General features: G+C 40.6%; 1 protein-coding gene across 3 annotated transcripts in view; it reads right to left on the minus strand.

Moving 5' to 3' along the window:
• CNTNAP4 (contactin associated protein family member 4) overlaps positions 1-16,352 on the minus strand; it is a 557,001-nt gene that overhangs the window by 49,098 nt on the left and 491,551 nt on the right. For all 3 annotated transcript variants that reach the window (XM_058674663.1, XM_058674664.1, XM_058674662.1), the window contains 2 exons: positions 11,483-11,639; positions 8,265-8,392 (listed from right to left, as the gene is read on the minus strand). In XM_058674663.1, the coding sequence (XP_058530646.1) occupies positions 8,265-8,392; positions 11,483-11,639 (285 nt within the window). The remainder of the gene's footprint in view (positions 1-8,264; positions 8,393-11,482; positions 11,640-16,352) is intronic.

The following is a 16,352-nucleotide window of genomic DNA, read 5'->3' on the forward strand; positions in this document are numbered from 1 at the left end:
CAAAAATGAAGAAACTTGAGTTCAGTGACTCAAGAATTTCTTAGAATAAGAAATTCTTATAGGTTTGAGGGGTGTTTTGACAAAACAACATTTCAATGCAGCAAATTGAGAAAAATGCATTTAATAAAGTAGATGGAAGCATTCAAATGTCAAAGATAGAACCCTTGTTTTGTTCACGTAATGGTGCTGAGAACTTTAGACTACAATGCTGAACAATTAATACAGAGCTCAACTTATACATATATTGAAAATGTATACATAGTTCTTTCCACATGACATCTATTCCAGGAAAAGCTATTGCTAAAGGCACAACACTCGACATATCCTTATTTAATTACTGGCCTTTAAGGATAATTGTTCCTTCAAGCACTCAGCAAAAGCAAGTCACCCACAAGGTGGAAAATCACTTTGGTCTCAGATTTCGCTACAGCAGTCAGTGCTCCCAGATAAAGCAGCAACGCCTGTGAACTTCAGAGAGAAGAAAAACATTTCCAGCCTACTTTATTTTCTAAGTGCTAAAAGGCAACAAGCAGGCGATCTCAAGCTGGAAAGAATTCTGAGAATAAATTGTGCAAAAGCCCTTTTGGGGGAAAAAAATTAAAAAGTGAAACCTACTTCAGAATGCACTACCATCATCCCCAAAGACATCTAGAAAAGCTGGGAAAGAGCAGATGGCTGCATCCCTCAGCACAGGCAAAAATGGGACAATATGTGCACACTGGCAAAGGTCACAGAATGTGACCCAAAAATGTCAGCAACGAGACAAAATACAGAGTTCCTATGGAACCCAGAAATTCCACTCCCAATAATGCACACCATAGTCGACCCACAAATTCACACGTGGATGTCAATATCCCCAAGGTGGGACCAGTCTAGACGTTTTCAACTTCAGGGGAACAAGCAATGGAGTATTATTCATTTATAGGGAGATGAAATATTCATATTCACATCAACATGGAAGAAGCTCAGTGATATTATGCCAAGTGACAAGAGCCAATTGCAAAAGGCCACACATTTTATGCTTTCACCTACATGAATAATCCAAAGAGATGAAAAGTAGGTGGTGATCTCTTCCACCTGGAGTGGGGGGGTCACAAAATGGAGAGCAACGCTGGTACTGCAGGTTAGGAAACTACGAGGGCAATCATCAGCTCCATATAATAATATACTAAAATGATGAAATTTACCAAGATAGGATTAAACCACAAATATGAAAGATTTAATTGTAAGGCATGTGAACTCTATCTTAACAAAGATGTTATCCAAAACCAAAACCAACATAATGATAACTCATCCAAGTTTGTTTTAGAATCCTAAAACTACCATTTTTTCTCAAGTACATGCAAACTCAGGAAATGACCATCACCGACCTTTTTAGAGGGGCAAATATTAGAAAATATTAACTACCTGACAGCAAAAACAAGAATGAATCAAACTTAAAGCATTCAAGGAGCAGTCACTATTAACAGAACTAACTAGTAGTTGATTTTTATAAATAAACAACTATATGAACAAAATCATTAAACTGGGAGAGGAGAAGAAACGAGAGAGAACACAGGATGCTAATTAGCCCATTTTTCAGCATAGATGAATACAATCTAAAAGCTAGAATTAATGAACTATTAAATTCAGTCGCTCTATAATCTTAAAATTTTCATAAGTTTTTTTTCTATTCAGCAGGATATTCCATTTGAGAATAAATATATATACATATTATATATTTGATAGGCATAGAAATAATATAAAGCCAATCCAGTGGCTTTTATTTCGTTTCTTTGTTCTCTCACTTTCAATGAAGTTTTTCGGATTCTTTTCTTTTACTCCTCTGTCTAGAGCAGTGGGATTCTCAATCTGGGACAATTCTGCACCCGAGAAATACAAGGGGGCTTTGAATATTGAGCTTCCCGCTGACTTTTAATTCCATTTTCCATTAAAGCCCGTCATATTATGCAACAGTTAGAGACACTTTCGGTTTTCCTGATTAGAGGAAGGTGTTACTGGTACCTAGTGGGTAAAAAACAGTGACAATTCCCAACATTCACAATGGGACAGCCCCCAGCTATAACAGGAAATTATTCACCCAAGAGTAAAGAGGCCAGGACACCCTCTAGCAGAGACTGGTGGCAATATCTAAAAGAAAACCTACTCTGAATTGACCATTATTTCTGAGTCATGTGATTCCTGCTGATTTCCACACTCTTTTCTTTGACATTTTTCTATAGCTTGAAAAATAATGTGTGCCAATATGTCACTAAATTGCTAATATTTGATAGTTAAAACAAGGTGGGCATGCAATGCTTAAAAATTGTCACAAGTTACTCATAATAAATATTTCAAAGAAATGAATTCAAGCTTTGTATGCCTATGTGTACAGAATTAGCAGAAATTAATAGTGTGGTCCTGGAAACTATCAGAGTTTCTAGTCTTAAAGTGGACATATTTGGTCTTGAAATAATTTTTTCTTCCTATTGATAAAATTATTCAAATATAATCTATCAGTTATTTTTTAAAAAGACAAAAGAGTGTGCTGTTGCACAGGGGGTTAAGCCACCACCCTAGTAACACTGGCTTCCCACACAGGCACTGGTCTGAATTCCAGCTTCTCTGTTACAAATCCAGCTCCCTGCTAACATGGTTGAGAAAGCCCATGTGGAAGATCAAGATGGTGTTACAGTTACTGGTTTGGGCCTGGTCCAAACCCTACTGATGGGGCCATTTGGGTTGTATCCCAGTGGCTAAAAGACTCTCCTTTCTCTGTCTCTGACTCTTCCTCCCTCTCTTCAACTCTGCTTTTCAAACAAATAAATATTTAAAATACAAAAACAAAATAAAAAACTTGCAAGAAACTGAAAGTATATCAGTTTTATGATAGATCTGTACTATTATAAATGCAATGCAAATGGCATTAACATTGGGCAAAATTGTGCTTTTATTTGAGAGCACTTTCCCTACTGAAAGCTCTGGTATATTAATGAAAAAGGGATCAGATAGAAATAGATATTCTTTGAATCATTTGGTTTTCCAAAAAATCAACATCACTTTAATATGAACTATAAATCACTATAAAATGAGCTGCTTTCACTAAAAAGTATATATGTTGGCTTATCATTTAATTACTCACACAGTCAAAAACTTAGTCTAGTCTCTTACCAATAATTCACAAGCTATAGGTTATTCAGATGTATGTGATAAACTATTCCCACTTTTTTATAAACTGCTACTTGTTGACTATCATGTACTAGGTAATGTATGAGGTGTTAGGATTGCAAGAATGAATGAGCAAGCAGTAAAACCTGCTTTTGAAGGGTTCAAAAATAATTAAGAGTGAGTATGCAAAACACATCTTTGTGAAATGAGAGGTCTTCAAAATTTCATGGGAAATGCGTATTATGAAAACGCTATTATGCATGGATTTCTATTTTTTGTGCCAAAAATAGACTTTTCTTTTGATCCTGTTTTCTGTGAAATTGCCTAAGTCCCCTTGTCCGGTGAACACTCTGCAAGTGCAGAATTTTATAGAAAGCCTTGTAGAGGAAGAATTTTAAAGTGTGAAGGGATTCAATTTGGGAATTAATTGACTCAATTGAAGGGGAATGAGTGAAGGACTGAAACTGGATGCTACTGTGGTCCAGGACCTCTCTCCCCTCCATGCTGTAAGACCCGTGGAAGTGGAGAAGACCCCCAAGATGGGCCAAAAAGCAAAACCACACAAGACACTTGGTCCTCTATTTTTACACTGCCGATCTCTTCTTGGCAGTTGGGAGGGTTTCCAAAGCCATCCCAACTACAGTTGGTTCTCTTTGGGTTGGTCCAGTGGTCTACTTCAGATCCAAATCAACAGCTCACCTAGAAGCTCTGATTCTAACTATTTGTAGAAAAGGGCATGTTTTTCTTTCTCTCCCTAATTTCCCACCAAGTGATGCTTTTGTAAAAATATAATAAAAATAAATCGTTGGAACAATAGAGAAGAAAAACAAAGGCATATTGAATACCATTCCCCAGTCTAGTTTTTATGACCACCTGTGGTCAACACGCATAAACTGCTGTACCCGGCTGACATAAATCACTCTGAAGAAGTCCACTGGGATTCCGTACTGACCTCGTCACTGGCAGCGACAAAGACTTTGCACACTGTCTGGGGACGGTGCTGATAAAGTGGACCTGGACAGCAGCGCCAGTGGCAGCGGCAGCGGCAGCTGAAAGCCTGTTATTATCCTTCCCTCCACACACAACTCCTGAAGCAGAATCCCTGGGGAAGGGGAGCAAAATCTGTGCTATCACAAACTCCCCAGGAGACTGCAGGGATGTTGAAGCAACAACACCTCCGGTCTAGGAGCCCTCTGATGGCACTTCAAAACAGCGATGTTCCCACTGCCCTGGGAGACTGAGGATGGGAAAGTGCGTGTGTGTGTGCGTGCGCATGAACCGTCCTAGTCATGACCTTCCTCCTAATTGTAGTACTCCCTTGATGCTTTCTATTGACCCCTTTACGTCTGAAGTTAGAATAAATCAGAAATACATTCAGGTGGACTCCAGAGGTGTCCTGTAGAATTGGACAGTTCCCATGTGAGTGAAGCCACTACCATTTTATGAATTTACTTCTGGGATTGTTTTTATAACCCAATAATTTAAATTAAGCAACCATAGCTATTCATACCAGCACTTTCTTATATGCCTTTAAAAATTAATTTTATTTTATTTTGGTTTTTAGACAGGTGGGTTGAAGGATGTAACAAGTAGACAGAGCATCTTCCTAGAGTGATCTTAGCTCTAGGAATTTTGACAAATGCGTAAAGCCACAAAACCACCAATACATTCAAAATGTAGAACATTTCCTTCATCTATCAAAAGCTCCCTTGGGCCTCCTTGGAGCATTCCTCTCACCCTTTCAGTTCTGGTAACAGACATCCTTCTGCTCCTATGCTTCTGACTTTTCCAGAATGCCTTAGAAACTGAATCATTCAAAGGACATAGTGTTTGAGTTTGGCTTTTTTTCAGTTAGCATGATATGCAATTGAAATTCATCTATATGGTTTGCATACGTCAACACATGTCGTAGCACTTACTGAGTGAGCCACAGTGAAATGGGAAGAATAGCCACTCACTACTGGCAGACAGTATGTGCTTGTCAGCTTCAAGAGACGAAAGCCAATTTAAACATTTGCAAGAGGTTTTTGGTTTCTCCCAAGTAGCATTCTCAGGTACTGGGTTACATGGTAAGCCAGATGCATTTAATAAAAGAAGCAACTGCCAAATGGTCTCCCAAAGTGTTGTACTATTTTGATTTGCAGGTGAAATGTCCTGCGGGTGCCCACTTGCCCTGTCTCTCCATCAGCCCCTGGCATACAGAGGTTTTTAACCTTCTGGTTTCAGCCACTCTAACAGCTCAATGTTGGTATTATTTCACATTCCCCTAGTGACTCATGCTGTTGAAAATTTTTTGAGGCACTTTTTGAAATACATGCTTTCTCTGAAAAAGTGTATGTGCAAATATTTTGTCCATCTGCTAATCTGGTTATTTTATTATTGCACTATGAGAGAGCTATTTACATACCCTACATACTGGACTTTATAAAGCAAGTACTTTTCAAATGTTTTCTCCCAATGAGTATCTTTTTTTTCTTTTCATTTTCTTCATAATATCTTTTTAAAAGTGGAAGCTTTTGATTTTGGTGAAGGCCAGTTTATTCCTTTTCAACTGAACTGTCCTTTTCTTATTGATTCCGAGCATTTTATGCTCAATCCCAGGTTGCTTTCTCCTGCAATTTCTGAAAAGTTTGACAGTTTCTGATTTTACATGTAAGGGTTAATCTCACTAGGTCTTCTGTTGGCCTTGCTTCTTTTCAAAGCCTTCTTTTCCCTGGGGTGGGGAAGGGGGAGTGGAATGACATAGGTAGAGAGAAATTTTCCAATATTACTAATCTCTATGAAAAAATTTAAAAATATTTGTATTCTCATTGTTTGTAGTTTTTTAATTCAAAAAATGGTTTTTAATTCTTTTCTTTATAAAGAGTGCTGATGGTTTTTATCCCAATAAGCTGATGACCACCCGCAAACCTTTGTACCCACAGGTACTCTCTCTCTTGTGATCCCCTTCGCTAAGTCCTGTACCAACTATTATCCCAGTTTAAGCACTCATCATTTCCTTTTATCTATAACAAAGATCTCCTTATCGGTCTTTAGGTTTGTAATTGGTCGTCAGCCTTTGAACTGAATCATGAGAGTTATCTCTCAGACTTAAATTACTGAATGTTCAGTGCTGATGCCTGCAGGATCATGTCCCCATACCACTTCTCCACTTATAAGGCCCTTTGTGCAAGGCCTCATACCTTCTTCCCTTTGTCTGCCCAATGTGCGGGACTTGGGGGATAAAATAAAAGTAAGCCTAGGACACTGCACCTAATAGTACACAGACTTCTCATTCATAGATAAGGCATGTTTGTTCTAAAGTATTGATCTTCTGGCTAAATAGATAAATAAATAAAAAGAGCCCATCATGGAAAAAAAAAGTAGCCCTTATGATCTCATGTGCAGATGAACCCCAACTCTCAGAGTATATGCTAGATACAGGAAGGTCAATTTCTCAATTACAATTTCATTAATAAGTCAGAGGTTAATTATCAGATCTCTAAATAATGGATAGTGTTTGTAAATTCCTACTGCTAATTTGGCTGGCTTCTGACACCCCATGGTCACAAAATGACCTTTTGTGCTATAGCTTCCTAACTGCAGGACCATTGCCACATTGAATTAGTTTACTCTGCACTGTGCAGTGCTGTCTCATGCATTGCAACATGTTAAACTGCATCCAAGGATTCTCACCCTTGATGTGGGTAGCAACCCACTCTCCACAATTGTGTAAATCAAAAACATCCCCTGGCAGTACCAGAGTCGGGGTCAGGGGAAGGGAGACAAGAACCACTGCTTCCAAGCGAAATGACAGAGAAGGCAGGGAGTTTGGGACAAAGAAACATCTTAGGAAGAGCCTGGGCAGTGACTTCAGTCCGAGTGGCCCAATTCCCAAGAACTGTGATATGCTAAATCAAGAAGACACAAGAAGGCAGCCTGAGTGTCTGTACGGTTAACTGCAGGACAGGCCCCACAAGGTATATGAGATGCACAGAATGTCTCCAGAGCAATGGAAACCCACTACATTCCTCTCTGTGCAGCCTGAATTTACAGCCTTGCTTCTCTGCACTGATGTTTTTCTCTCCATGAAACATCCGATGTCATCTTCCTGCAGCTGTGGAAGGCTCACTGGCGTAGGAGGAAGCAGAGATGATGTGCATCAGAGATGGTGACCATTAATTCCCGACAGCTTTTTACGATGCGCATGATTTTTTTATAGGCCAGTACCATCTTTGCTTTTTAACTAAGCAACTTCTGCTATGTATCTTGCTAAACCAACTGAATTATCAGACCCCTTTTTTCTTCTACTGAGATTGTAGAATAAAATTTTATTTCAAGGGATGCTTTTAATGGAAACACATATTTCTTCTATTTTCATTTCCATGTTATGTTCTAGAAATACCAAAAGCATGCAGAATGAACACAACTGCATCTAACAGAACTAATCCCAGAGAAGTTAACAATCCATGAGTGCATACATATGCTCATTTCACCCCTTGATGAAAACATACAAACGCACCATATATTGTCTCTGAACTTATCTATATGATGGAATTACACCTGAATTTTAAAATGTCAGAGTGCTACTATATTAAACAGACAAGGCAGCATGTCCCATAAGTTTAAAGCAACACATACATAAACTCACACAAGCTTAAAAAAAAAAAGCCGTTGAAAGTTGAAAACGTCTGGTTCAATTGACATTTCATACCATTGATACTCTAATTTCACCTCAGTTCTAGCAGTGGGAAGTTCACCTGAATTCTTAATGATTTTTTTTTGCAGTATTCAGGCTTTGCTGTGTGAATAAGAGAAACTCTAGAATCCAGGAATACACTTACGAAAGAATCAAACTGAGATATTCAGCAGTTTCCTTCTAGAATCTTAATGGGGTTTATCATTGTGGCATCTGGCAAGGGCTTTGCGCTTCACGGAGACACTTGTTTGCTAACTGACTAAAAGAACATTTCAAGCCTTACCTATGAATTCTCACAGAAGGAGTCTCACCCATTACGCCTGACATCAACCTTGGTGCTCCCATGACATGAATACCCTGAAGTCAGGGCAGAGAGACCACACCTGCCCAGTGCCATGGCTCCCCTGAGATACCTCCACAGCACACTGTGACTACTTACTGTCTCCTCTGCAGAGCAGGGGCCCCAGCTTGTAAGCTGCTTCTGACTGCGGCCGGCCTGTGTCTGTAACCACTATCTTAGTCACCGGTAGATGCTCTTTGTAAGAAAGGAACCCAGTGTCATTGGTCCTAAAAAACAGTAGCAACAACAACAAATTCTTAAAATTACTTGATCAATGCAATCATAAAATAAACAATAAGTTTGATGTGCATTTCAAAACCAAAATATCTAACTTCAACTTGTACAAAGGATAGACTTCCAACTGTTCATCTGGTCCAATGAAAATATGCTAACATTTTCATCTCTCTTAGATACATTAAATTATAAAATATGAGTCATTGCCCATGCTAAAATGGAATAGTTGAGGATTTTTAATTAAGTCAGCCATTTTCTACCTTTTGGCTGGAATAGTTAATCCATTAACATGTAGCATAATTACTGATATTGTGTTTTAGCACCAGCATTTTGCCATTTGTTTATTTTTTCCTCACGTTGCTATCTGCTCCCCCTATGATGTCTCCTTTTGACTAAATTTTTTAAATTCAATTTTATTTTGTCTAGTCAGGTTTTAGAAATATCTCTTTTTAACATCTTCAAGTGTCCACTGACATGAAAATGTACGCATTTATGGAGTACTACATTATGTCTCACTCCAAGTATGCACTGGTCCAATCAGGGTAAAGATAGTCTCTTCAAAACAATTAACGTTTTAAATGTCTTATGCATTTTAATGGTTACTTTGAGAAATAAAATGCATCCTTAATTTAACATGGTCTTTTTTATGGTATAACTATAAAATGCCAAAGGATATCTTACTTAACATCCCATGTACATACACTCACATACTTGTTATTTGTGCTACAGTTCTATTTTACACCCATTTCTATAAATTCACAGTACAGTTAAAAAGTAAATTTTATTTTATAAAATAAGACAAGAATATAAAAACTGGCTTTGATATTTACTGACATCTTTAAAAGATGTGTAGTACTCATGAATTTTTTTCCTTGAGGTCTGAGCTCTTATACAACGTTGCAATTCTTCAGCCATAAGAATTCCTACTAGAAATTTTCATTTCTGATATACTCTACAATTAAAATTTGGTTCTTTAATTTAGTTCTTGCTTTTGCTTAGTTTCAGTTCCCTTAGTGCGATTATACTTATTTTAAAATCTTCAAACATATTCATAACAGTTGTTCTAAATATTAGCCTACTAATTCAAACATCAATGCCCCCGAGGTTGTAACACCTGCTCTTGTTATTTTAATTGGAGTTCATTTATTTTTGACACATGTTTTCTCATCTTTCATGCTGATATAACAGCATTTTAATATATATGTTCACTTCAGTATTCCTTTTGACAGCCATCGTAAAATTATTTTTCATATACTACTAATTTCTAACTTCCTTATCTATTGAATTTCAAATTATTTTAAGTGGTTGATTAACATGTAATATTTGTATTACATTTCTCTTACATTTCTTCTGAATTTGTAATCTTATGGGATACACGAAATCCTTAACACAAAAGTGAAAACCTATGAAACCAGGCAAGTAGCTTTCTCACTTCCTTATCTACCCATTAAGTTTGGAGCTGGTCAGTTTCTGTCTTCCCGTTCTTTATACAGACTGTGATGCACCGTTTTGGATTATAGTTCTCCCCCACGCCCACCTTGAACACTGTATGTGTGGAACACTGGAACTTATCACTCTGCCCTGCATTTTGGTCCCTGTTATGCAACCTATCTGTCCTTTCTCTCCCTGTCCTTCTCATTCTCTAATCATCACTATTTTAAGTTCAATTTGCACTTCTGCTTTTACTTCCACATCCAGGAAAGTATACATTGCTTTCTGTGCCAGGCTCATATTTAGCATACTGACTTCCAGTTACGTCCATTTTGCTGAAGTTACCAGAATTTTGGCCTTCCTTATGACAGAGACTCCATTGTACATATAAACTCCATTTCCCGGAACCTTCACATGTCAGTGGGTACCTCGGTAAATTCCCTCCTCCTACTACAGTGAATAGGTTGGCAGTGAATATGGCCGGTCAGGTACTGCCTCCAAATGCCGATTCACACACCGAGAAGGAGGACAGTTACGTCGTATGGTATATGGCCTATCAACTTTCGGATCTGAGGATTCTCCATAGTTTTCTTCATGATGGTTTTACAGTTTTAACTTCTAAAACCATTTTATCTACATTTCAAAATGCAATATTACCATGTAGGCAATGTTTTATGAGAGTAATAAGAAAAATAAAAAGTGTTTTTCTAAAGGGAGAAGAAACCTCAAAATTACAGTCAGAGCCAATATTCTTTATGCCAAGCATGTCACATTATAATTTCAATCATGACTCCAGATAGGCTTAGCACAATCTAATCATAAAACATATGTATTACATAATTTGGATGTTTGCCCCAGTAAATAAATGGCATATAATAACGCAAACTGTGAACTTATTAACAGTCGACTGATCACTGGAGTTAAGGTTTGCTGTGTAACCAAACCAATCAGATTAATAGCCAGATTAACTTAATATTTTTTAAAAAAAAAACACAGTTCTGTGAAGGCCTGAATGTTCAGCAATGTAAGATATGCCTATGACACGCTAAAACATGGATAACATTTTCGTATATTTTCTAGCTTACAAATAGTAAGAGCAGCAAATATGCCAATTCTCGTTCTAAATACTAAACATTTACACATCAAGATCTTACGCAGAACACTTCTGCATCAAAGATTATCTTCAGTTTTCAAATCTGAAATATTACTGATTTCCACTATAAAATATGATTCTTTAAGAAAAAGAGCAATTTGTTCACATAATTGTGGAAAATTCTAAGTTGATATGTTTAAAGTTTCTAAAGGCAGATTATTGAACCGATGCTTTGGTGATTAACTGTGAACACATCTGGAAATATTAGAATTTTAAAGGTAATAATAACTGACTTCCCATATAATTGGTCCCACAATTTAATCATACAATAAAGGTAAAATTTACATAAATTTTGGTCCATTAGAAGGAAAAGTAATTTCAGAACATTGGTCATACTGTTCAAGATCAGACTGGCTGATGTATACATTATTAAAATATAACTCATCTGGTTGTTTTCTTTGTACTAATTGGTTCAGCAAATGCCTCACTCCATACACTTTGATTCATTAATTTAAAAAAATAAGCTTTATCTACAAGCAAGAAATCATACGGAAATCACCATTCGTTGCGGTCGGCGTCACAGTTGCAGTAGTACTGGGGGTCGATGCAGTTTCCCTCTACACCACAGGTGCATTTTCGAGGGTCAGGCATAGACCCGCCCCAGTATGTCTGTGTCTCGTTGGTTCTACCAACCCACCAGCTCAGAGGGGCTCCATCTGCAAGGCAAAGGTGAGAAATGTGACGCCTGCCAGATACACTTAGCTGCCTTTTATTACAGGATAATTCCTTTTCTTGCTAAATCACTAAAAAAGAATAAAAGAAGAAAGGAGAGGAAGGTTGATTTCATATAATGATAGGCTAAAATACTGGAACTGATGACATTTCTTTGAGAAATCTTTTTCAAAAGAAATTATTATTTAGGCTTATGTGATTCACACATTTTTCTTATATTAGAAAAAAGAAATGTATACTTTGTATTTAATTCAAGCATGATAGTAACAAAAAGGCAATGTAGTAGTTCATGCAATTTCTTGAAAACAATTTTTAAAAATAAGCTTGTTTGGCATAAAAATGCAAACTATTAATTAGAACAACAAAGCAAATTTGATTCAAAATTCTTTTTAGCTAAAACGTATTGCCTGACTTTAGACATTAAAATGATGTTGTGTTCCTTTGTCATGCTTCCAGATTCATTTGTAAGTTTGTATTTTCTCTTCCATATATCTTTGCCATTTATTTGGAGAATACAAAAATAACACAAAAGATTTTATTGGAAGTAAATATTTCTGGCTGCCGCAGACAGCTGCTTGCTTCTGCTGACACCACCACCATGGCCAGGCTCATAGTGGCCTGAGGGTGTGGGTGTCTAGGGGGATGGGGGAATGGGGATGGAGCCAGCAGCGGTGGGGTGTGCTCCACCTGTGGGACCTGTGGGCTCACTCCCAGGCAAGTGAAGGGAGCCCGGGGATTTTCCCACCTGCCTGTTCCTGTGCAGAGGGGGCCAAGAGGATCTGGCTAGCATGCTGGTGTGGTGTGCCAGCGGACTGAGCTGGGGAACCCATGAACTCCTCAGCACAGGGACTGTGTTTTGGTTAGGGAAATGGGCAAGGAGATGTAGGGGAGGCAGGACCACTGAGGGAGTATGTTGCAGGAATGACTACTGAGGGACTACAGTTGACAGGCCACTGTACTTGCAGGTAAGCAAGAGGTGCTAACACTGAGCGGTTTGGAGGGGGAAGCTGCAGGAATTTTATGGGTCAGATGGGTGCACCAGCCCACGTGGAGGATCTCAGCTGGGCCAGTTAGCATGGATTACAGCCTAAAACCATTCACTGGCACACACTAAAGATAGGGCTGCATGCCTACCTGACAGGGCTAGATCACAGTATCCACCAGGGAGAGTCAGAACAGTGGATGGGTCATATGAAGCTGAGTCATGACACTAACCAGCATGCAAGAGAACCAGGTCCAGGGGATGATTCTGTGGGGGGTATATGGGCCCACTCCATTTATATGTGGAACTGCAATTTGCACTGTTTTGCTTAAGAGCTGTGGGTAGTGACAGGCTGAACTAGGCATCACCATGGAACTCTCTGAAATTCATGGATACTAGTGTTGGCTCCACACTGGTCCAGACTGCAGCACCTACAAGCACACCAAAGAATATGGTGTGAGGTAGCCTGGGATGCAACATCTATCAGCTCATACAAAGGCCAGGATGGAGAGGGCAGATTATACCAGGTAAGGGCTTAACACCAGCTAGCACATGTCAAATCTAGTCTGGGAGTAGGACTGATGGGGGAACCTGAAAACTCCCCTGCTGGGCTATACCTCCCACTGCTGAGCATGTGATTCAGGTCTGGGTGTTGGTCAGTCTGGGTAAGGAGGCTCCACCTGTTGGCAAGTGTGTAGGTTGATTCTGGAGGGGGATGGACCGAGCAGGACCAGGCCAACCTTAACCCAATGGCATGCGCAGCAGCCAGGCTGGAGTGTGGGTCTGGCCAGGCTAGACTATTACACCTACCAGTTTGCATGAGCCAAAGATGAGAGCAGATTGGACATGGCTAAGCCGCAGCAAGCACCAGTGAATGGATCTGCCAGTGGGTGTTACAAACTGGCCCAACCTGGTCTGCCTCAGACCTGACCTTCACGTGTGTTGGACTGGGGGCAGGCTAGGACAGGTAAGACTGTAGCATCCTATGTCAAAGACCAAGACGAGGGATGGGCTATGCCGAACTGAATCAGAGCAACTACTGGCACTCACAAGATCTGTGGCTGACAACAGGCCAGGTTAGAGAGCTCAGGAAATGCCCTGGCTGGGTTGTGGTTCCCAACACAAGAGCACAAGAGTCAGAATGGAGGTGTCAATCTGGGCTGGACATGACTGCAGTGTACCTTGGCACGACTGTGGACTGGGTCTGGGGTGTGCCAGACTGGGCTAGACTCCAGGTCATGAGAGCGAGGGAGGGTATAGGATAGGTTGGACTAGGTCTTGCTCCTGTTGAACCATGTGAGAGCTGGGTCTGGGAGTGGACCAGGCAGGGCTGAGCTGTAGCAACCAAAAGTAAGAACCAGAACAATGTCTGCCAGATGGGCAAGGCCACTGTTCCTGCTAGGACCACTGTTCCTGCTAGGACCACTGTTCCTGCTAAGTATGCTGAGCCAAGGACCCACTGGTGTGCACAAAATCTCCTACTGGAAGGAAACCAGATGGAGGAGTTTTGGGATGCACTCAGGATGCAGTCCCTGCAGGTGAGTGCAAGAACCAAGGCTGGGAGTGGCCCAGAAAGGTCAGGTCATGGTACCCGCTGGCACATGTGGGGGTCAGGTTTGGATGTGGGCCAGATTGGGCCAGTTCATAACACCCACTAGCAGATCCAAGAACCAAAACAGGGTGTAGGACAGACGGGGTCGGGCCACAACACCAGCCAGTTCATACTAGGGTAGGGACTGGGGGCTGGTTGTGCTGGGGTAATGTGTAGCACCCACCACTGGGGGCAGACTGGGCCATGCAAGGCTACAGCACTTGCCAGGAAATGCTGAGGTGAGGCAGCCCATGCCAGACTAGGCCGTAGTGTTCAATCAGTACACGTGAGACCCAGGCTGGGGGTGTGAGCCAGGAAGGAGAGCTGTCAGAGGTGGGTGTAGGGCCCTACTGGGCCACTGCTCCCACTGGAAAGCATGAGAACTGGGATCAGGCGCAGACTAAGCTGGGCAGGGCCACAACACCTGTTGGCCTGCATGTGAGCTGGGTTAGGGAGAGAGCCAGGCTGGACTAACCAACTGCATCCACTGGTACATACATGAGCCAGAGTAAGTGCAGGCTGCTTGGGCTCTGCCACAGAATCAGCTGGCAAATGCAGGGGCTGGGGGCAAATTCTTAAGTTAGACTGCAGAACTGCCTGGAGAGCACAAGATCCAGGGCTGGGAGTGGGTGCAGCAGGACTGGTTTATGTAAGACACCGGGCTGCAAAAGAACAGCAATTGCAACTACTGTGTGTAGACTGATGTGGCTGACAGACAGACCCGGACCCCATACTAGCAAGCACACAGAAAAGTCAGGTATGGGATCACTTCAGATGAGGTTTCTTTGGGGATCCAGCCCACAACTGAATTGCTAGACTCAGAACTCCATCCATGGAGAAAATTGCAGGATCTGTGGTCTGACCGTGGAGTGCTGGTGTCAGAACTAGGCCTCCTCGGTGGCCTAAGTGGAGCAGTGGACAGCATACTCAGATGCACATGGAGGATACAGCAGTCCATTGGGGCCTCAGAAGACATCATGTACCATAGCAGAGGAAGGAAGGCAGAACAAATTGGTCAACTACCCACCCTAGCCAGGCACTGACAGCAAAAATTTGGGCAAATGGAGACTCTAAGATGGACCTTAGAATTTCCTCATCCTTGGAGTAGCAAGATCAACAACATTTCAGAAGTATCAGAAGTATTGCAATCACTTGAGCAGAACCCTCGGAGCATGCTCCACGTCTGTGACCCTGAGATGACATCAGGTGACAGTTCTCCATCCCTGAGTAGTAAGGCTGTTAGGAGGCTGGGTGTAGCTTATCTACCCCCTCCCCCATACTCCTTTTCAAAACACTGGTCTCACCCACTTTTCCCTAATCCTTCCCACTAATAAATGATGTAAACATTATGAAAAATAATTTTTTTAAAAAGTGAACATGTCCCTCAAGAAGAAAAAAGAGAAATATACATCTTTCCAAGGTGAATGTGTAGCAAGCAGCTCCTTCACAGAGTGCAACTAAACAAGATGCCAAGAAATCAGACCAAAGAATACCCAGGTGCTTAGGTAAAGCTTTTCAAATGGGGGACTAGGCTTATAGACAATCTGTCTTGGGGATGAGAGGGAAGAACAGAAGGAAAATCATAGTCCTTGGAGGACAGAGGCGTGAAAAGAATGCAAGTGACATCAAATCCATCAACTCCTCCAAGGGGCAGGATTGTTTCCCGTTGCCTTTCACATCTTTGTTAGCACTATGAGACTCCCTGAGATTCTAGGATTTTCATTAATTTTTCCTTATTTCCAAATGTCATCACACATTTTATCTTGCTGTCACATATTCTGCGGATGCTGCCAACCTCTCTTGCAGCATTACCACACATGCCAGTCCAACCACATCAAAAAGAAAGCGAAGTTATCGGAAGTGTACGTTGTACATACAGGTACTAATAGCAAGGATCTTCATTCTCTTTTCTACTTGCTCAATTATCAGTAGAAGGCAAAACCTACTAGAAACATTTAATAATAGATTTATTTCACTGTAATGCTTAACACATTATGTATTCAGAAATAGGAGAGTAAAATATTGGTCCTGGATACCAAACCACATTTTCAAATCTAAGTTTCCCCTCTTCATTTTAAAATAAGAATCACTGAATGTGGTAAAGATTCAAAACACTTTCAGTTC

This window comes from Ochotona princeps, chromosome 16, assembly GCF_030435755.1.
Source record: "Ochotona princeps isolate mOchPri1 chromosome 16, mOchPri1.hap1, whole genome shotgun sequence".
Taxonomy (NCBI): Eukaryota; Metazoa; Chordata; class Mammalia; order Lagomorpha; family Ochotonidae; genus Ochotona; species Ochotona princeps.